This window comes from Nicotiana sylvestris, chromosome 8 (genome assembly GCF_000393655.2).
Source record: "Nicotiana sylvestris chromosome 8, ASM39365v2, whole genome shotgun sequence".
NCBI lineage: Eukaryota > Viridiplantae > Streptophyta > Magnoliopsida > Solanales > Solanaceae > Nicotiana > Nicotiana sylvestris.
Genome location: NC_091064.1, coordinates 74,021,588 through 74,045,151, shown reverse-complemented (window position 1 = coordinate 74,045,151; position 23,564 = coordinate 74,021,588). Strand labels below are relative to the sequence as shown.

The 23,564-nt window shown below is 41.9% G+C and overlaps 2 protein-coding genes across 2 annotated transcripts; both read right to left on the bottom strand.

The window, feature by feature from the left end:
* Window positions 1-1,595: 1,595 nt before the first annotated feature.
* On the bottom strand, window positions 1,596-2,924 carry LOC138875210 (uncharacterized). The gene is made up of 2 exons (XM_070154034.1): window positions 2,572-2,924; window positions 1,596-1,602 (listed from the first exon to the last, which is right to left on the bottom strand). The coding sequence occupies exons 1-2, from the start codon at window positions 2,922-2,924 to the stop codon at window positions 1,596-1,598; spliced, it is 360 nt and encodes a 119-aa protein (XP_070010135.1).
* A 2,291-nt stretch (window positions 2,925-5,215) lies between these two features.
* On the bottom strand, window positions 5,216-9,743 carry LOC138875209 (uncharacterized). The gene is made up of 5 exons (XM_070154033.1): window positions 9,518-9,743; window positions 7,918-8,364; window positions 6,704-7,488; window positions 5,627-6,310; window positions 5,216-5,326 (listed from the first exon to the last, which is right to left on the bottom strand). The coding sequence occupies exons 1-5, from the start codon at window positions 9,741-9,743 to the stop codon at window positions 5,216-5,218; spliced, it is 2,253 nt and encodes a 750-aa protein (XP_070010134.1).
* Between the last annotated feature and the right edge of the window lie 13,821 nt (window positions 9,744-23,564).

Sequence of the window (23,564 nt, the reverse complement as noted above, 5' to 3'; positions counted from 1 at the left end):
ATACAAAATAAAACTGTAAACTTACCTTAGCCATATTTTGGCATAAATATAAGAATAAAATAAATGAAACATCAAAAATAATAATTTTGGAAATAATTATTGGGATTTTATGGATGAAAAAAGGGGAATAAATTGATTTTAAAACCTTTTAAAATTATGGAAAAATAATAAAACATTTGGACATGCTTATGTATGCATTTATATGCTATTTTGAAGTTATTTTGTAAATTAAAAATATATAGGGAAAAATTAGGTATCAACAACTGCGTTTCTTTACCCGGGAAGGATGAAAGAGTTGTCGGGTAAAGATATGATTGCCAATTTTGACCGAGCGAAATGGTTTGAAGAGGTTTAGGCCGCACCCTGGCTTCCGAGATACCTACATATCCCTGGTTTTACAGGAATCAGGTTGTATGTAGTTCATGATCCATCAACGGAGTATGCCGATGGAGACTTTTCAAGAACAGACGCAATATCTAGGGCGGGGTAAGTGGATGACTTACGGGAATGGTTAGGTTTGATATGGCTGCGGGAACTGGAGTGGGATTGCTCCTTCCAAGATGGCCATTTGTCACCGGTTTACCTGCAATTACACAATACAAGTGTATTCTGTGCATAAATTTAAACATGATGCAAATTCCCGTCGGACCATGAATGTTGTCTTTGGACGGTTAGGATGACGTCCTGGGCCATGAAGTGTATGATAAAGGATTCACAGGCCATGAAATGATCCTCTCGGGCTATGCGAATGGTGACTCCGAACTATGACGCCTTTGAATAATGATATGCAAAAAGATTGAAAGGGATCCTCAGGCCATGACATGGTGTTCTCGGGCTATGAAGATGGTGTCTCGGAATGATGACGCCTCCGGATGAGTTGGCGATATTTCAGCCCATGAATGATGTAGTAGCATGATGCAGAGAAGACAGAGCTTAGTCTTGCGAATTGAAGGGCAAAGCTTAGCCCGCAATTAAAGCAAAATAAATAGTGCTTGGGATAGTTCTTAGTTCCAAAGAAAGTAGGAGGCAAAGGTTAGCCTCGGAAGGCAAAATGATAGCCTTATGCAAAGGTGCGAATGCAGATGGAGGTAGATCTTAACCTCGGAATGCAGAATGGCAGAGTTATGCAAAAATGCAGATGAAGGCAGCGTTTAGTCTCAAAATATAGAACAATAGCCTTATGCAAGAATGCAGATGGAGACAACGTTTAGTCTCAGAAGGTAGAATGGTAGCCTTATGCAAAAATGCAGATGGAGACAGCGTTTAGTCTCGAAAGGTAGAATGGTAGCCTTATGCAAGAATGCAGATGGAGACAGCATTTAGTCTTGGAAGGCAGAAAGGTAGCCTTATGCAATGCAAATTCAGATGGAGATAACGTTTAGTCTCGAAACGCAGAAATGTAGCCTTATGCAAGAAAAATAAAATAACGAATGACAGTAGAGTTTTCTTAGCTGATAGTAGATTGCAGCATTGTGATTACTAGGAGCATTGTGACTGCGGAGCATTACTTGTGTGTTGATAGCAAATGTTGGCAAGTGCAACAGTTCAGAGAGTCGTACTCAAGGGCGTACAGTATGTTTAATGATTTTGCGATTCTAGTACCTGCATCCAAAAAAAAATCGTGAGTTTTGTAAAGGGGGAAGGTTAGTTTGTATCCCCACTGGCTCTGCTTGACCTGCTCAACTTTGATCTGGTGATATTGTATGTATCATTGGGGTAGTGTTGATAAACAAAGCAGTTTCGATAATAAACATGCATAGTATTGTAAATATATGACATAAATGTATAATTAAAAATAGCTTCTAGATGAATCGATGACTGTGACGTGGTTCGGGACATTGCAACCTTTATTGAATTGTGACCGAACCCATAGGGCTGCCTACGTATCCCCTCTTAAATGGGAATCAGGTCAGGCGTAGTTCAATTTACATCATATAAGGAAAACATAAAGATTACACATAGTAACGCTTGACTACATATGAATTGATTGGCTTTGGCCAGACTTCTCCGTCCATTTCCACAAGTATTAGGGCTCCTCTTTTCAGAACCCGGTGAACCATGTATGGACCTTTCCAACTGGGAGAGAACTTCCCTTTGGCTTCATCTTGATGCGGAAAAATTTTCTTTAACACCAGCTACCCCGGTATGAACTGTCTTGGCTTGACTCTTTTGTTGAAGACTTTGGACATTCTGTTCTGATAGAGTTGACAAAGGCAAACTGCATTCATTCTCTTTCTGTCTATAAGAGCTAGTTGCTCATAACGACTTTTTACCCACTGTGCGTCGTCGAGCTCAGCTTCTTGTATGATACTTAGGAAAGGAATTTCTACTTTAGCGGGAATGACAGCCTTCGTAACATAAACCAGCATATAGGGGGTTACGCTGGTTGATGTGCGGACTGTGGTGCGATACCCCAATAGAGCAAATGATAACTTTTCATGCCACTATTTATGCTTCTCTATCATTTTCCTCAATATCTTCTTGATATCCTTGTTGGTGGCTTCTACAGCTCCATTCATTTAAGGCCTATAGGCTGTGGAATTCTTGTGTCTGATCTTGAAAGTTTCATACATAGCTTTCATCAAGTCATTGTTGAGGTTGGAGCCATTATCAGTAATGATTGGCTCTGAAATCCCGAATAAACAAACAATGCGGTTGCGGATAAAGTCTGCCACAAATTTCTTAGTTACTGCTCTGTAAGATGTTGCTTCGACCCATTTGGTGAAATAGTCTATGGCTAGCAAGTTAAACCTGTGTCCATTGGAAGCGGCAGGTTCGATTGGTCCAATAACATCCATCCCCCAAGCGGCGAACAACCATGGTGAGCTTGTTGCATTAAGCTCTTTTGGAGGTACCTTTATCATGTCTGCATGTATCTGACAACAGTAACATTTCTGGACATATGGGATGCACTCCGTTTCCATAGTCATCCAAAAATAACCAACCCGGAGTATCTTTTTTGCTAAGATAAAACCGTTCATATGTGGACCGCAAGTCCCAGCATGAATTTCCTCTAGTAGACTGGAAGGTTCCTTTGCGTCGACAAACCTTAGTAGTTCCAAATCGGGAGTCCTCCTATACAGGATTCCTCCACTATGAAATAAGTTGTTGTCCAATCTCCGAAGTGTGCGTTTCTTAGTAGGATTTGCAAGCTCTAGGTACTTTCCTTTTGCCAAATACTCCTTGTTATCATGAAACCAAGGCTTTTCGTCTGCTTCATCTTCAACATGGGCACAGTAAGCTGGCTAATCATGGATCTTTACTGGAATGGGATAAATGAAATTCTTGTCTGGATGCTGTAGATGACAGGGTAGCCAGTGCATCGGCGAATTCATTCTGGACTAGGAACATGCTAAAATTCCGTCTTCGTGAACATCTTTCTTGATTCCTGTAAATGATGCAGATACGGGAGTATCTTGGAGTACTTAGTTGGCCATTCTTCTCGCACATGATGTATAAGTAGGTCTGAATCTCCAATCACAAGCAACTCTTGAACGTTCATGTTAATGGCCATTTTGAGTCCTATGATGCAGGCTTCATACTCGGCCATATTGTTGGTGCACGGGAACCTGAGTTTGGCAGACACCGGATAATGCTAACCGATTTCTGATACTAGGACTGCTCCTAGGTCAACTCCTTTGAAATTTGCTTCTCCATCGAAAAACATTCTCTAGCCGTCATAGGATTCTGAATGTCCTCTCCTATGAATGATACCTCTTCGTCTAGAAAATACGTTTTCAGGGGTTCGTATTTTCCATCCACGGGATTCTCAGCGAGGTGGTCTGCCAGTGCTTGTCCCTTGACTGCTTTTTGAGTTACGTAGACAATGTCAAACTCACTCTGCAGGATTTGCCACTTGGCTAGCTTGCCAGTAGGCATGGGCTTCTGAAAGATGTACTTTAAAGGATCCATCCTTGATATGAGATATGTAGTATAGGCACATAAGTAATGCCTCAGCTTTTGAGCTACCCAGGTCAAAGCACAACAGGTGCGCTCAAACCGAGAATACGGAGCCTCGTACGGGGTGAACTTCTTGCTGAGATAATAAATGGCCTGCTCCTTTCTCCCCGTTTCATCATGGTGCCCCAGAACATAACCGAAAGCTCCATCCAATACTACAAGGTATAGTAATAAGGGTCTACCTGGCTCGGGTGGGACTAAGACTGGTGATGTTGATAGGTACTCCTTGATTCTGTTGAAGGCCTTTTGGCAGTCATCAGTCCATTTGGTAGCGGTGTCCTTCTTCAACATCTTAAAGATTGGCTCACAAATAACCGCATACTGTGCTATGAATCGGCTGATGTAATTGAGCCTTCCCAAGAAGCTCATCACATCTTTCTTGTTCTTTGGTGGTGGAAATTCTTAAATAGCTTTGACTTTCGATGGATCCAGTTCTATTCCTCGATGACTCATAATAAACCCAAGCAATTTTCCAGTAGGAACTCCAAATGCGCACTTTGCGGGATTCAGTTTCAGGTTGTACCTTCGCAATCTATTGAAGAACTTCCTCAAATCTTCCATGTGATCAGTGGCCATCTTGGACTTGATGATGACATCATCAACGTATACCTCAATCTCCTTGTGTATCATATCATGAAAAATGATAGCCTTGGCCCTCATGTAGGTGGCCCTTGCATTCTTCAGGCCGAACGACATCATCTTGTAATAGTACATTCCCCACGGCGTAATGAAGGCCATTTTCTCAGCATCTTCTTCATCCATCAAGATCTGATGATAACCAGCAAAACAATCTACAAATGACTGCAGCTCATGCTTGGCACAATTCTTAATCAGGATGTGTATATTCGGCAAAGGGAAGTCGTCTTTTGGACTGGACCGGTTGAGATCCCGGTAGTCGACGCTGACTATGACCTTCCCATCCTTCTTTGGCACTGGTACAATATTGGCTAACCATGTCGGGTATTCTACTATCCTGAGAACCTTAGCTTTGACCTACATGGTGACTTCTTCCTTGATCTTCAGACTCATATCAGGTTTGAACTTTCTGAGCTTTTGCTTTACCGGTGGGCACATCGGGTCGGTTGGTAGTTTGAGAGCTACAATAGACGTTCAGCCCAGTCATTTCATCATATGACCAAGTGAATATGTCCTCATATTCCTTTAGAAATTCAGTGTATTCTTCCTTTTTTGATGGCGGTAGGTGAATGCTAATTCGTGTTTCCTTGACGTTTTCTACATCTCCCAGGTTAACAATTTATGTCTCGTCCAGGTTGGACTTAGGTCTGTTCTCAAAGTTCTCAACTTCTTTGAGAATCTCATCTGGTATGTAATCTTCCTCTGAATCAATATCCGTTTGTTGTGTTGTCTTATTGCATGTCACAATCATTGATTCATCAAGATAAGTAATAGTAATGTTGTATAAGTAAAGTAATGAGAGAAAATGATTATGAGTGTTGATTCAAAAGAAAAGTCAAAATGATTTGATAAATTGCATAACCATTTTGAACATTGAAGATCTTATTGCGGGAATAAAAATGCGAAAAGAAAATCATTTAGTAAATAAAAACAGTGCATGATGCTTGTTTTAGCCTTGCTACCCTGAGGCTTGTCGGGCTCTGGTTGTTCTGATGGTCCAATTGTTGAGGCGTGCCCCTCTGCTCACAGCCTGTATAGAAGGGCCTTCCTCCCCCTCCTCCTCGAGAACAACATGACAATCCATGTCATTGTCTTCTAGGAATAAGTTCTTCACCGCTGTAAGTGCTTCTTCTTCATCTGACCCATAAGAAATGTCACCCTGTTGGAAAGTCTGCTCCAGATGCAGTATTGGTTGCTCTAATAGATAGTAAGGACTGCGCCATGGGAGCGACCAGTTGTTGAATTCCTCCCACGTATATTCATATCCCAAACCAAAGGTAGTGCCATGCTTCTTGAGTTTTATGGGCTTAGAGATTCCCTGGAGGTTCTTGCTGAGCCCCTTGCCAGGTTCGTACCCACTCCAATTCATTATACTCTTGATTTTGTTATCCCACCATTTGTCCTTGTCAACAACGTTTACCCGTTCAATGTGATGGTAAGTCTCTCCATATAGCTTCCTTATTCCCTCGATTGCCGGAATGTTCTGTAGACTGTATATAGGGTTCATACCATTGCCATGAATGATCACCTCTTGGTGATTCCATTCGAATTTTACTTCCTGATGCAGAGTTGATGGTACGACACCAGCAACATGAATCCATCGCCATCCCAATAGCAGGTTGTAAGATGCTGGCGCGTCTATCACATAGAAATCGACATCGAACCATGTTGGTCCCATCTGCAAGCATAGGACAATCTCACCAATGGTGGACCTCTGATAACCATTGAAGGCTTTCACATTGATAGTTTCATATTTTATCTCGTGTAGCCCATTACCCAACTTCTTAAGTGTTACAAGTGGACAAATATTTAGACTGGAACCTCCATCGATCAGGATTCTGGTGATGAAATAGTCCTCGCATTGCAGGGTGATGTGTAGTTCCTTGTTGCGCTCCAACCCTTAAGGTTGCAGCTCGTCCTCATAAAAGGTGATCTTATGGCTCTCCAAAACTTGTCCTACCATGTTAACCATTTCCCCGCCAGTAATGTTGCTTGGTACGTACGCTTCACTCGGCACTTTTAATATAGCATTTTGGTGTGCCTCGGAGTTTTGCAGCAAGGAGAGGATGGAGATTTGTGCTAGCGTCTTATTTAACTAGTCTATGACCGAATACTCCTTAGCATGTATCTTTCTCCAAAGGTCGTCTGGACCCGTCTCAATGAGGGGTGGCCGATTGGATGCCTGTTTACTTGACTCAGCTATATGTTCAGGGGTATAGACTCTACCAGTTTTTGTCATACCCTGTGCTGCAACAGTTTCTTTGAACCTAACCTTGCCTTTCCTTCTCGCTTCGGCCATATCGTCCCAGGGTACAGCCTTTGTATGGAATGGTGCCATGGTCGACATTGCCACTGGGATCAGCGTGGCTATCCTCACTCCAAACGGAGCATGTGCCTTGGGTGGTAAAACTGCAACCTCAAATAGTGCGGGTGTATTTGCTGGAGACATGATTTCAACCTCAATCGGTGCTGGTGTCTTTGTGGATGATGTTGCTTCAAACTCAAGTGGCATAGACATATTCACCTCAGCGCCCTCAGACAGTTGAATCTGGACTATGATTGGATTGAGGGTAATTATTGGCTTCTTTGGGTCATCACCTTCTATGATCAAACCGATTGATCCCTCGGGATCATAGTCATCTTCTATTTCAATCATGTGGATACCCCCACCCTTGTGGTCTGGTAGAGGGTTGTTGCGGATATTTGGAGTGGGTTCCTTTGCTACAATAATCTTCTTATCAATTAAGGACTGTATTTTGTCCTTCAAGGACTGGCATTCATCGATGGTGTGCCCTTTCATGCATGAGTGGTATGCATATGATTTGTTTGGATTAACCCACTGAGAAGGGTTCTCAAGGGTTGCAGCAGGGATAGGGGTGACATAACCAGCGGCTTTGAGTCTCTCAAACAACTGGTCAATGGGTTCAGCAATGGCTGTATATTATTGTGGAGGTCTGCGATCAAAATTAGGTCGGGGTCTAGGGATGTTTTGGCGTGTATGATTTGATTTCTAGTGGGATGGTTAAGCATTATAGGTTTGGTAGACATTTGCGGGTTGGGAATATCTAGGTGAAGTAGGCTGATATGTAGGAGGTGGAGGTGACTAATAAGTTGGCGGTGGAGCTTTGTATGAGGGTGAAGGTGCTTGGTAATTTGGGGTTGGCTGATATATCAATGGAGGTATTAGGCAAGTTTGGTATTTGAGGGGAGACTTGGTCTTTTGTGCAACCATCACGGCCCCTACGTCCCTTTTCTTGGACACACCACCGGATTGTAAGGCCTTATTTATAGCTTACAAGGCCTCGAATTTTGTAAGCATACCACTCTTGATACCTTCTTCAATTCTTTCACCCACTTTGATAATGTTGGAGAATTTATTGTTCTCAATCATCATCAACCGTTCATAATACTGCGGGTCCTGAGCCCGAACAAAGAACTTGTTCATCTGTTCCTCTTCTAAGGCAGGTCTAACCTTAGCAGCTTCGGACCTCCAATGAGTAGCATACTCGCGAAACATCTCTATGGGATTCTTCTTGAGATTCTGAATATAGAACACATCTGGCATATTCTTTGTATTTAACCTGAACCTGTCCATAAAGTCGAACGCCAGGCTTACCCAGTTTGACCACTTCTTTAAATCTTGGTTGATGTACCAAGATAACGTATCTCCTTCCAAACTCCTCATGAATGGCTTCATGCAGATTCTCTCATCTTTCCCTACTCCAACTAGCTTGTCGCAGTATGTCCTTAGATAGACCCTTGGATCACCTGTACCATCAAACATTTCGAACATAGGAGGTTTGTACCCCTCGGGAAGTTCGACATCAGGCTGTATGCAAAGATCATCATAGTTTAGCCCCTCGATTCCTTTACTTCCTTCAACGCCCTGAATTCGGCTAGTCAATTTCTTAATTTCCTCAGCCGGGTTTCTAATAAGAAGATTTTTTTCATCAAACTCGGGTGTGCTTGAGATAGGTTGGGTGGAGTGTGGCATGGTCTCCATGTAGATAGGGGTGTTATGGTGGGTGTGAACTTGTCATTTGTGGAGTTTTGGGGTTCTGGGATGAGTAGTGGAGTGTTGTTTGGGATATGGAAGGTGTTTCATTGGGCCTTTGGTGGAATAGTGTCATGGTGAAGAACAAGATGATTCTATTGCTTTAGGATATTTTGAGGAGGTGTAGAGTTTTGAGTGTGGGGAAAGTTGATATCTGGGGTGCTGAGGGAAAATGACAGGCTTTCCAGATTCCGAACCAGATCGAGCTCTTCTTAGAATTTCAGCAACTTCTATTCTAGTTGTGACACATTCTCCTTAGGAACCTGAGTGCCATGGCCATTAGTGGCCTCTATCCATTCAGTTGAATTCTCCTTCCTGACGTTGTTTAGATCTTCCATCTTGCTTTTGTTCTTATTTTTGATGGGACAAAGAGGCGGAGTGGGTGGAGGGCCCCTGGATCTGGTTGAATAGGATAATGATGCCAGAATATACGAACTAAACTTTGGGGAGGGGAATAATAAAAACAAAAACAAAGAATAAAACAAAAAGGTAACAAAGTTAGTGAAGATCATAAAAAGTATTGCAATATTTAAACACATAGTGCGGGAATGTAAATCATGTCCTAATTTGGGGACCTTTTTGTGCCCGAGGTAGGCCTAGCGACAAATTGATTTGGAGAACTTAGAATGTTAAATTCCTCATTCTATTGATAAAGAAATAAGACGAATCCCAAATTGATACTAAATAAACAGGAAATAAAAGTCACTAATGGCCATTGGCCTTATTACATTTATAAAATGAAAAGATAAACTCCTATCTACTTGGTCCCTGAAGGACCTTCCCCAGATTCGACATCCTTGGCTCTGTCGAACAGCTTCCCCAACTCGCGAAGTCCCAGCAATAGGTATGCTCTGGCTAGGTGTCCACCTTTGGTCCCTTCAGCACTTTGACAATCTTTGACACTCTTGAGAAATTTTCTCTCTAGTTCCACTATGCCTCGCTCCAAGTATCCTAGCCGCTTGTTGGAACTGATAGCCATGTCCTTCCATTCCTCAATCAGCTTCTGGTTGGACTCTTGTATCTCGTGGTGTTCGCTTTCGTGCTCCCGGATTCTTTTGCACAGCTGGTTGTTCTTGACCTGTGCCTCGACCATTTCATCTATAATTCTGTGACCTCGAGCAAACCTTGGCTGGCCTAGACCATCATGATTGTCTTCCAAACAACCCTAGTATAAAGGAGCACAACCTACATGATACCTGTCTGGCTCAATGGTATCTCTCCCCATTATGATCTTGCAGTGCCACATATGCTGAGCTTGGCACTTGTAGGGACTATCATCCTTTTGGAAGTCAGCCCGAAAATGACTCATCTTGTCGACCCTGGATATAACTTGTTTCCTACTAGCTTGCCTCAGAACTCGAAGAGGGACGTAAGGGTAGGTTCCTCTCAGACCGATCAGTATCAGGAAAGGTGCATCTCTGGATCGGGTGATGAATTCCTCGGTTGGAAACCACTTGAACATCCATTGAACATGTTCTTCAGTCAGGTTATCAAATAGCTCAACCCATCCTTTGGCATTCTCAGGCTGAGCGAACATATCGGGGATGTAATTCATTTTCTTTGGATGATAGAAAGGGATGTGATCATCCCAGTCCCTTCGTTGAATCTCTTGTCGGTATTCGCCCTTTTGGAGATGTTCCATAAGCCAGAGTCGGAGTAATAAATTGCATCCTTCGAAGTGTTTTGCTCCTCGTTGACACTTCTCCAAAGCTCGACATATGTCTGAAATGATCATGGGCACGATGTTGAATGGCTGCCCACCAATCCCTTCCATTAGGGTCTTAGTTACCATAGCCATGCTGGTATGGATTCTCCCTTTCTTCATCGGAAAACGATTAGCTCCAGGAAACAAAGCATGAAGATGAAAACCCTTCGATGGATGTGCCCCAAGGATGTGATGGAAAACTCGTCAGGGTAGGTACGATAGGATTTGTTGTGACCGTACCTTTCATACAAGTAGTCAAAAGGGATGTATGACTCCTTCAGGCATGTCAATTCTGTGCTCTTCTTCAGACCCATCATTTTGAGGAAACCCCTGCCTTTGCGATTCTCAGGCATTAGCTATCCCGGAGTCTCTCATACTAGACCGGCTAGTCCTCTTATCTCCTCCAGTAAGGGAATCATTTCAATGTCCCCAAAGCGGAACATGACCCTCTCAGAATTCCAGAACAGTGTGGCAGCTTCTATGATCATGTTGTTAGGTTGGATCTCCAGGAGGGATAGTAGATTTACCAGATATTTGCGGACGAGAGTTTGGTAGCTAGAGGGTAAATCCCTCCACCAACTTAGTAGTCTTGGGTGGATTTTGGTGACTATGTCGAATCTAGGGACTTCCTACCTCATATTTCTGCAAAACAAATGATGTTAGGCCCTTACCCCCAACAGACTCGACTATTTAATACCAACAATTAGCATGAAGCATTTAGTTCTCCAAATAAATGCACAGAACATGGTAATGTCCGTTTGGGTTCAGGGAAACCCGATGGATTTTGGACAAGGCTATCTTAAAGGATCATTATGTGGACAACATAACTGACCCGGATAGGTTTGACCATAATGCATGCACAATTTGAACAGAGTGAGGTTTTTATGGGGTTTTAGACTAGTACCCTTGAGCTGACAACTCAAGGGGGGAGGCATGAAACTGTCGACTGTACCGCTGATCGACTAGTTTTACCGCAAATATGTCTTTCCGAATTTAGGGGGTAATGATATAGGAAGGGCACAACCACTCATTATAAGCATTACTATAGTATTTGTTTGGCACGAGGGGAGTATGATGTTTAGCATGATTACGCAATAATTAAAACACATGTTGACATGTATTTGCATGTTAAGAAAGCAATAAATACAGCAGTTTTATAATTTAAAGCGGCAATAAAGGAAAAAAACAAGGATGACATGTCAGTTTTGCAGTTTGAAAGGAAAATTAAATGTTTAAAGAAATTTAAACAAGTAATTGCACATAAGGGAGGTACAAATTCACAATAATAGTTTGAAATGGTAAAATCCTAAAGATACCCAACAGAGTTGCCATGTTGTCGTGCCCCCTTTTTTCCCCTTCCGGACGGAGAGGAGTTTCCGAGTTTTGACATTCATGGGGTGTAATGACACATTTCCTATTTGGGAATTGGGTATTTTGACGGGTTGCCACTGTCAACGTCCCCTTTTTCTCTAACCATGGGGTCAGAAATCGGGTATACGACATTGGGAAGAACAACTCTATTCCCTTTCGAGAATTGGGTTTCGGAATTTGAAGAGTCGCCACCTAATAATTATAGTGCATTAAGACACTTTTTAGAAGAGTTTGAGTTGGATAACCAGAGTTCGGGTAAGGGCTAGAAATTGTCTCGAGGGGAAGGTGTTAGGCACCCCTCAAGATCCACTAGTGTGGTTCCCGGCCATATTACAATTGTGACTTTACAAATAAACAATCAAGGCTCAAATAAGGATTCGCGTATAACATTGCAATCAGGTTGAAAACTTTCGAAGGTAAGTGGAGAGGGCAGAAATTTATAAAAAATCGATTTGAATAGTTTTACAAGAAGAGATCAAAGCAAATAAAGGGAGGGGAGTCCTAAGTTTATAATCAATATGGATCACTTCAATGCAATACCCAGCAATCACTCCTCAGAAGAGGGGTCGCACGTGATATTAGCGCATCGGTCATCATATCCATATCTACCCTTCCCACCTGTTAAGGTGTTAAAGCGTAGAATGGTATCGTTACTTATTGCATGCTATTACCCGTCCCAATCCTATTAGTCCCGGAGGCATATGGGACTACTAATCCTAAAGGGGAGGGAGTTGGGCTTTTGCGGAGTTTTCAAAAGGATAAAAATCTAGGCGACAAGCAATAACAGATAACAGTTTAAAGGGAAACAAATAGAAGTTAAGGCTTAAGTCGGCCTCCTCATTCAAAGCAACAAATTATTTAGCATGACTTACAAATACTGGTTTGGTCTGTATTAAACTTAACGTATGAAGGGTGGCTAATTTATCACATATTTTTCAGATAAGAAGTCCGAATTAGGCCTGCCTGCTGGTTGTAATTATCAAAACTGATGCAATTATAAAATTTTACCCTAAGGCTTGCCTAGGCGTTAAACAGAACCTACAGGCATGATATCTATTAGTTTTGGAAATAAAGAAGTAAACTGATTGCAGAAAAAGAATTTTCAATTACAGGGACATAAGATCTGCAGACCTTAAACATTATTGCTACTGATTTTAGGCTTATAAGCGAGTTGACGATTCAGGTTTAGTTAAGAACTCCTATAGACATGCTTTCTAGGTGTTTCTGATTTGAGCACTATTATTGCTTATGCAGGAATCTTATAGGCAGGTTGTCTACATTCAATTGATTAGGTATTTAAATCCTATAATAGGTTTGCCTAATGACAGATGCAAAATGCAGAAAGTCCTATAGGCATGGTGTCTATATGAAGATGCAGAATTTCAGAAGTATAGTAATTCCCTATGAACATAGTATCTATATGAGAATGCATAGTTTCAGTGATTTGCAGAACTTTAGAGAAAAAAAAAAGTAATCCCTATGAACATGGTATCTGCATGAGTGCAGAATTTCAGAAGTATAGTAATTCCCTATGAACATGGTACCTACATGAGTGCAGAATTTCAGAAGTATAGTAATTCCCTATGAACATGGTATCTACCCATTGCATGCACAGTACCCTACCCTTTTCCACTAGCCGACCCCAAATGTTTATTACAAGATTATTACAGACCAGAATGAACAAGAAAAAAATATATTAGAAATTAAAGATTCCAACCAAGGAGAGCCTAGTTCAGACCCCATTTTTGAAATATGAAATAAACCAACTTCCAAAGATCACATTCCAAAGCCTTTCTCTTATTTGGGATGTGTCAAAGTTCCAAGGAGCTTCAAGAAATCCAGGCAATGCTTACACCCCAAATATATTGCAGAATTAGATTATAGTGTAGTGTGGAAGTGCCAACCCTCAAATGTCCAAGTTCAGAGGGAACACAAGGTCCCAAAGCAAGGCTCAAAAGTGTTACAACCCATATCCACATGTGTTATTTCATGCCATATATTAGTTAACATAAATCCAAGAAGGAATTATCATTGAGATGATAAGATGTCAATCATATTGGTCTTAAGTGATACAAGAGTGTATAAGGGTGATTAACAAGTATTAGAAGTTAAACGAATCAAGGATGTTGTAACTCGTATTTTCAGGTAATCTAGCGGTGCTTAATACACTCAAGAGGTCATTTATTAAGTTATTTTAATCATATAATATCCGTATCATAAGTCTTGAAGTCAAACGAGTTATGAAACAAAAGTCGACAAAAGTTGTCGCAACTTAGGTTCATAATTTTACTTAAACATTAGGTCAAATGTTTCTAATCTTTTCTCATAATTTACAAGGAATTATGGGGTGATCTACCAACCAAATTAAATATCTAGGAGTCTAGTTTCCAACGCATTAAACCGTTCATCGATACGATCTCGGAGTAGAGAGATATTAGCGTTTTCGCGAGACTGCGCCAAGCACCTCTCTATGGGGCCCACTAAGGCGGTTTAAGATATTTGGACCTATATAGGATGCCTCCAACCCGTTTTAGGTCATTTATTCTCACTATTTTCAGACAATAGAACCCTAGGAACATCCTCTCAAGGTTCTCTCAAGATTCAAGACCCAAAAAAGAGGCAAACAACACAAATCAAGTGTCGGGAATTCCGTGGCGCTAGTAATTCTCTTGTTCTTCTTGTTGTTACTCATTTTTTGTGTCGTTCCAGCTCGTGTGGGAGATTGTTTTAAAGGGTTTATGTTCTGTAAATACTCCCTCATGTTCTTAATATCAATCCTAGGTGATTTCAAGCCTTCTAAAGTGATTCTAGTGCCGAAAAACACTAATTGATCGCTAGTTTCGCTTTTTGTTGTTGTGGCAGCATTGGAGGGATATTTCATGGAAATTTAAGGTCAAATTGGAGTTGTTCTTTCTGTATAAAGGTAAAGAACCTCTTACTCTATATGTATTTAAGATTATCCAAGTTGCGGCTAAGACATTGAAGCTAGAACTTGTGAAATATATATCGAAAGGCTTGGTAGTAATGTTATTATTTTGTGGACTGTTTTGCGTTGTTGTTGGGATGCGTATTTTGCTACTATCTTGTGGAATTTTGGAGGAGGAAGGGTGTGGAGAAACACCATATATATGTAGGGTTATGGGCTGATAGTTATTCATAACATTTCTAGGTTGTTTGACACGACTACGGTGGTCATCGTATGTATGGAGTGATTAGGCTGTGTGTGGACTATTTTGGGAGGCTCAATATGTTTATTATTGATGTTGTTTGGGCTGTTTGGTGACTGTTTTGAATGGTGTGAGGTCATATATATAGGGGAGGTGTTGTCCGTTTCATCGTAAAATAGGTTGTGGTCGATACATAATAGTTATGACGCTTAAATGATAACGATAGTATCGTTTCTCTTATTGTAGACTAAGGAGTTTTGACAATTGCATAGCTTGAGATTGGGGCAGTATATACAAGGTATGTGAGGCTATCCCTTTCCTTCTTTTGCACGACTCCGATTGTACATAATGTAATGAACGAGCTTCCAAGATACTCTACTCTTAGAAGCTAGCAGTACTTACATTGTTTTCCCTCTTATGGAACGATTGATGTTAATGTTGCTTCTCTTATTCTTATGTTATCAATGTTGTTCGTACTTCCTAAATCTTATAAGGTTCATAGTGAAGAGTTAGTCCTAATAACGTGTACAGAGGATACCGACCTTACGTCACTCCGAAAGGTTTAGAATGTGATTCCATGAGTCGAGCATGCATTATATATATGTATCTATTTTACTCTACCGAGCCACGCTATAGTTGGCCGGGTACGACACCTATTGTGCAACCACTGATCAGTTGGGTTTTACCGAGCTCCACGTGGCCGGGTACGATTCTACCGAGCCTATTATGGCCGGGTACGATATGATGATGATGATGCCCACAGAGGCGAATGCTTTAAAGGTTTATGATGCCCACAAAGGCGAATGTTTTAAGGGTTTATGTATTTATACATATGTATCATGCATTTCATATAAGTAGCCCTCAGAGGTACTAAGATGTTACAGGTTGTATATTCTCTATCCTTGCTTACATTACTGATCGTATTTATGGTTCCCTGCCTTACATACTCAGTACTTTATTCGTACTGACGTCCTTTTATTTGTGGACGCTGCATGTCGTGCTGCAGGTCCTGATAGACAGGCAGGTGCAGCTCCCCACCACAGTAGGCTGTCCAGTTCAGCGGTGATTGGCGAGATCCCTTCTCCGGACTTGCCTTGGTCTTGGTATGCATTTTTGTTATAGACATTATGGGTATGTCGGGGCCCTGTTCCGGCTATGTTGCAGCACTTATGTTCTGTTAGAGGCTCATAGACAGGTGTCGTCTCATGTATAGTTTGGTATGCCTTGTCGGCTAGTTTTTGTTGTATAGTCTTTCATAGTAGCGAGGTAGCTCATACCTTATACGTAGTTTCTTGATTGTCTGGTCATCCCCTGCTATGTATGTTCATGCCGTCATATTTTATTGCTGGTTGTCCATGATCTAGGTCTACCATTTATATTGATCTCGTCAGCCTTAAAAGATAATAATGAAGGTTAGATGAAATGTACGTTGGTGCTCGGCAAGTGTGGTCGGGTGCTAGTCATGGCCCTTCAGTTTGGGTCGTGACAAACTTGGTATCAGAGCAAGTCTGTCCTAGGGGTTGTCTATGAGCCGTGTCTAGTAGATTCTTGATTATGGATGTGTAGCGCGCCACATTTATAATCAGGAGGCTACATGACATCTAGGGTTGTTACCTTCTTCCTGAATCTAGATCGTGCGTAGAGTTGAGTCGTAAGTGTTCGTCTCTAATATTCACCTTGTTTTTTTCAGTGATGCCTTCGACTAGGAAGCAAACGATTAGTAGACGGCTTGATACAGCAGCGGGAGAGGGTACCAGTCAGGTGCCCCAAGTCAGAGCAGGACAAAGTGAGGCTCAGAGTGAGATGCCCTCTCATACCTCATCTACTCCATCTCCTCCAGAGGATATTAGAAGGCACCCAGCGCCTCCAGTTCCTCCGTCTGGCACTCCAGACCAGGATATGCGGAGTGCTTTGCAGTTATTGACTAGCTTGGTAGCTGCTCAGGATCAGAGGCAGAATACAGGTGCTGCTGAGAAACCAGTTAGTACAAGAGTTCGTGATTTTATTAATTTAGACCCTCCAGTGTTTACCGGATCAGACCCGAAGGAGGACCCACAGACTTTTATTGACCAGGTTCATCGTACACTTCGGGTTATGCATGTTAGTGATACAGAGGCAGTAGAGTTGGCTTCTTATCGGTTACGGGATTTAGCGGTTCTCTGGTATGATAGTTGGGAGAGATCCAGGGGTCCGAACCCTCCTCCAGCTGTGTGGAAGGAATTTTCTGAGGCCTTTCTTCGTCACTACTTGCCAGTTGAGATACGACGAGCTAGAGCTGATAAGTTCTTGAACCTTAGACAAGGTAATATGAGTGTGCGAGAGTACAGTATGCAGTTTGATTCTTTGGCAAGGTATGCTCCCCATATGGTGGCCGAGATGAGTGATAGGGTGCATATGTTCGTGAATGGGTTGGGACCACATCTGATAAATGAGTGTACGACAGCCTCCTTGGTGGAGGGCATGGATATTTCCCGTATTCAAGCTTATGCCCAGACCCTAGAGGATCGTAAGCGCCAGCAGAGGGCAGTTAGGGAGCAGGATAGGGGCCAGCATAAGAGGGCGAGATTTGCAGGGTATTCTGATGACTTCAGAGGCCGCATCAGGCCACAGTTTTCGAGGAGTTCGGCGCCACCTGTAGCTAGTGCTCCTCCACAGTTTCAGAGGCCTCGATATGATCGATCCTATTCTGGTCCAGGTCAGAGTTCGCGGGCATCTGGCTCGCAACATCACAGGGATACTAGTCAGATGAGACCCCCAACACCACATTGTGATCAGTGCGGCAAGGCCCACTTTGGACTGTGTCGTCGAGGTTCTGATGCATGCTATTCGTGCGGGCAGCCTGGCCATATGATGCGGGATTGTCCTAATAGAGGAGGTGATGGTATGGCTCAGCCGACTGGATCTGTGTCTGGTTCTTCCTCATCAGTTCGACCTCCAGCACGGGGTTTTCAGCAGTCGACAGGTCGTGGTAGGGGTAGAGGTGCAGTGCCGAGTTCGAGTGGTGCTCAAAATCGAACCTATGCTCTAGTAGGTCGACAGGATCTCGAGTCGTCTCCAGATGTTGTTACAGGTATTATATCTGTGTTTTCTTATGATGTATATGCGCTGATTGATCCGGGATCTACATTATCATATGTTACACCCTTTGTGGCTAATAAGTTTGGCATTGAACCTGAATTGATAAGTAAACCCCTCGCGGTATCTACTCCGATAGGAGATTCTGTGATTGCTAGAAGGGTATATAGAGGTTGCACTGTGATGATTTGTAGTCGTCAAACCTCGGCAAATTTATTTGAGTTAGAAATGGTTGATTTTGATGTGATAATGGGAATGGACTGGTTGGCCTCATGCTATGCAAATGTTGACTGTCGTACGAAGATGGTTAGGTTCCAATTTCCGGGTGAACACGTCATTGAATGGAAAGGGAACATTGCTACACCGAAAGGTAGGTTTATTTCCTATCTTAAGGCAAGGAAAATGATCTCAAAAGGTTACATTTATCATCTCGTTCGCGTTAGGGATGCGGAGGCGAAACCACCTACTTTACAATCAATCCTTGTGGTCAACGAATTCCCAGATGTTTTCCCAGATGAACTCCCAGGCCTTCCTCCTGAAAGGGAGATTGAGTTTAGCATTGATGTGTTGCCTGACACTCAACCGATCTCTATTCCTCCATACAGAATGGCCCCGGCAGAGTTGCGAGAGTTGAAGGTGCAGTTGAAGGACTTGCTAGATAAGGGCTTTATTAGGCCTAGCACTTCACCTTGGGGTGCACCAGTCCTATTCGTGCGGAAGAAAGATGGGTCGTTACGGATGTGTATCGACTATCGACAGTTGAATAAGTCTACTATAAAGAACAAGTATCCACTTCCAAGAATTGATGACCTGTTTGACCAACTCCAGGGTGCCAAGTATTTCTCTAAGATTGATTTACGTTCAGGGTATCATCAGGTGAGGGTTAGGGAGAAGGATATTCCAAAGACGGCCTTCCGGACAAGATATGGGCACTTTGAGTTCTTGGTGATGTCGTTCGGGCTAACAAATGCCCCAGCAGCTTTTATGGATCTCATGAATACTATATTCAGGCCCTATCTTGATGTGTTCGTGATTGTATTCATTGATGACATTCTAGTATATTCTCGTTCGGAGGCGGAACATGCGGGCCACTTGCGGATAGTATTACAGATGCTTCAGGATCGTAAGTTATATGCTAAGCTCTCCAAATGTGAATTCTGGCTGAACTCAGTAGCATTCCTTGGCCATGTGATATCTGATGAGGGTATTAGTGTCGACACTCAGAAGATCGATGCAGTAAAGAATTGGCCGAGACCTACAACACCATCAGAAGTCCGCAGCTTCCTAGGACTAGCAGGATATTATAGGCGGTTTGTAGAAGGATTTTCCTCTATATCATCACCATTGACTAAGTTAACACAAAAAGCTACCAAATTCCAGTGGTCTGACACTTGTGAACGTAGTTTTCAGGAGCTGAAGAATCGATTGACATCTGCACCAGTGCTCACTCTTCCTGAAGGAACAGAAGATTATGTGGTATATTGTGATGCCTCAGGTATAGGTTTGGGGTGCGTATTGATGCAGCGTGGGAATGTGATTGCTTATGCATCAAGACAATTGAAGAAGCATGAAAAGAATTATCCAACCCATGATTTGGAATTGGCTGCAGTAATATATGCTTTGAAGATATGGCGGCACTACTTATACGGCATCCATGTTGACATCTACACAGATCACAAGAGTTTACAATACATCTTCAAGCAGAAAGAGTTGAATTTGAGGCAGCGTAGGTGGCTTGAATTATTGAAAGACTACGACGTCGAGATATTGTATCATCCCGGTAAAGCCAATGTTGTGGCAGACGCTCTCAGCCGTAAATCAATGGGAAGCTTAGTACATATTGAGGCAGGTAGATGGGGGTTGATTAAAGAGCTTCATCAGCTAGCCAATATGAGAATCAGATTGTTAGACTCTGATGACGGAGGTGTTACTGTACAGAATACATCAGAATCATCTTTGGTAGCCGAGGTAAAAGCACGACAATATGAAGATCCTATCTTAGTACGATTAAGAGAAAGCATTCAACAGTGTAAAAGTATGGCTTTTGGGATCGGAAAAGACGGGGCACTGAGATACCAGAGCCGATTGTGTGTGCCTAATGTGGCAGGGTTGCGAGAGAAGATTATGAATGAGATTCATCAATCCCGATATTCCATCCATCCCGGCTCGACAAAGATGTATCATGATGTCAAGGAGCAGTATTGGTGGGATAATATGAAGAAGTCTATTGCAGAATTTGTAGCCCAGTGTCCCAATTGTCAACAAGTAAAGATAGAACATCAGAAACCCGGTGGATTGCTTCAAAATATAGAGATTCCGACCTGGAAGTGGGAGGTGATTAATATGGACTTCATTATTGGATTACCTCGCTCTTATCATAAGTTTGACTCCATCTGGGTGATAATTGATCGACTTACAAAATGTGCCCATTTTCTGCCAGTGAAGACAACTTACACGGCTGAAGATTATGCGAAGTTGTATATCAAGGAGATTGTTAGGCTTCATGGTGTGCCCGTATCTATTATATCAGATCGAGGAGCTCAATTTACGGCTAAATTTTGGAGGTCTTTCCAGAAGGGTTTAGGCACACAAGTAAATCTCAGCACTGCATTTCATCCGCAGACTGACGGACAGGCTAAACGTACCATTCAGACACTGGAAGATATGCTACGAGCATGTGTTCTAGATTTTAAAGGGAATTGGGATGATCATCTTCCGCTCATAAAATTCGCCTATAACAATAGCTACCATTCCAGTATTAAAATGGCCCCATACGAGGCACTATACGGGAGGAGATGTAGATCACCAGTTGGATGGTTCGAAGTCGGTGAAACAGAATTATATGGGCCAGATTTGATTCACCAAGCTATTGAGAAGGTGAAAGTGATACAGGAGCGATTGAGGACGGCACAAAGCAGGCAAAAATCTTATTCTGATGTCCGACGTCGTGATCTAGAGTTTGAGGTTGGTGATTGGGTTTTCCTGAGGATCTCACCAATGAAGGGTATTATGCGTTTTGGGAAGAAAGGTAAGCTGAGTCCAAGGTATATCGGGCCGTATAAAATTCTTCGACGGATTGGACAGGTTGCTTATGAGTTAGAATTGCCATCCGAATTGGAATTTGTCCACCCGGTATTCCATGTATCTATGTTGAGAAAATGTATTGGAGACCCTTCTCGAGTCATCCCTATCAAAGATGTACAAGTTACAGAGGACCTATCATATGAAGAAGTGCCAGTGGCGATATTAGATCGGCAAGTCCGCAAGCTGAGAACAAAAGATGTAGCTTCCGTCAAAGTATTATGGAGGAACAAAAATATGGAAGAAATGACATGGGAAGCAGAAGAGGAGATGAAGTCTAAATACCCTTACTTATTCCAGAATGAAGATAACAAGGATGCTGGTGGAAGACAGGATACATTGGAAGAAGAAACGGCTCTATGAGGTAAGCAATAATTTGAGAATACTCCTCCTTAATACAAAATGGTGATATGTAGATAATGTAAATACGCATAATGCTTTGTGTAGCCTTGTGAAGCCATATGTTGGGCTTAATTACTTGCAAGTTTTGCTAGTGACCATTTTATAGGGGAAAATTGATCGGAAATTTCCATTGGAATCCACGATGATTTAAACTCCCCATAAACCCTTACATTCGAGGACGAATGTTCCTAAGGGGGGGAGGGTGTTACAACCCATATCCACATGTGTTATTTCATGCCATATATTAGTTAACATAAATCCAAGAAGGAATTATCTTTGAGATGATAAGATGTCAATCCTATTGGTCTTAAGTGATACAAGAGTGTATAAGGGTGATTAACAAGTATTAGAAGTTAAACGAATCAAGGATGTTGTAACTCGTATTTTCAGGTAATCTAGCGGTGCTTAATACACTCAAGAGGTCATTTAGTAAGCTATTTTAATCATATAATATCCGTATCATAAGTCTTGAAGTCAAACGAGTTATGAAAAAAAAGTCGACAAAAGTTGTCGCAACTTAGGTTCATAATTTTACTTAAACATTAGGTCAAATGTTTCTAATCTTTTCTCATAATTTACAATGAATTATGGGTTGATCTACCAACCAAATTAAATATCTAGGAGTCTAGTTTCCAACACATTAAACCGTTCATCGATACGATCTCGGAGTAGAGAGATATTCGCGTTTTCGCGAGACTGCGCCAAGCACCTCTGTATGGGGCCCACTAAGGCGGTTTAAGATATTTGGACCTATATAGGATGCCTCCAACCCGTTTTAAGTCATTTCTTCTCACTATTTTCAGACCTTAGAACCCTAGGAACATCCTCTCAAGGTTCTCTCAAGATTCAAGACCCAAAAAAGAGGCAAACAACACAAATCAAGTGTCGGGAATTCTGTGGCGCTAGTAATTCTCTTGTTCTTCTTGTTGTTGCTCATTTTTGTGTCGTTCCAGCTCATGTGGGAGGTTGTTTTAAAGGGTTTATGTTCTGTAAATACTCCCTCATGTTCTTAATATCAATCCTAGGTGATTTCAAGCCTTCTAAAGTGATTCTAGTGCCGAAAAACACTAATTGATCGCTAGTTTCGCTTTTTTGTTGTTGTGGCAGCATTGGAGGGATATTTCATGGAAATTTAAGGTCAAATTGGAGTTATTCTTTCTGTATAAAGGTAAAGAACCTCTTACTCTATATGTATTTAAGATTATCCAAGTTGCGGCTAAGACATTGAAGCTAGAACTTGTGAAATATATATCGAAAGGCTTGGTAGTAATGTTATTATTTTGTGGACTGTTTTGCGTTGTTGTTGGGCTGCGTATTTTGCTACTATCTTGTGGAATTTTGGAGGAGGAAGGGTGTGGATAAACACCATATATATGTAGGGTTATGGGCTGATAGTTATTCATAACATTTCCAGGTTGTTTGACACGACTACGGTGGTCATCGTATGTATGGAGTGATTAGGCTGTGTGTGGACTATTTTGGGAGGCTCAATATGTTTATTATTGATGTTGTTTGGGCTGTTTGGTGACTGTTTTGAATGGTGTGAGGTCATATATATAGGGGAGGTGTTGTCCGTTTCATCGTAAAATAGGTTGTGGTCGATACATAATAGTTATGACGCTTAAATGATAACGATAGTATCGTTTCTCTTATTGTAGACTAAGGAGTTTTGACAATTGCATAGCTTGAGATTGGGGCAGTATATACAAGGTATGTGAGGCTATCCCTTTCCTTCTTTTGCACGACTCCGATTGTACATAATGTAATGAACGAGCTTCCAAGATACTCTACTCTTAGAAGCTAGCAGTACTTACATTGTTTTCCCTCTTATGGAACGATTGATGTTAATGTTGCTTCTCTTATTCTTATGTTATCAATGTTGTTCGTACTTCCTAAATCTTATAAGGTTCATAGTGAAGAGTTAGTCCTAATAACGTGTACAGAGGATACCGACCTTACGTCACTCCGAAAGGTTTAGAATGTGATTCCATGAGTCGAGCATGCATTATATATATGTATCTATTTTACTCTACCGAGCCACGCTATAGTTGGCCGGGTACGGCACCTATTGTGCAACCACTGATCAGTTGGGTTTTACCGAGCTCCACGTGGC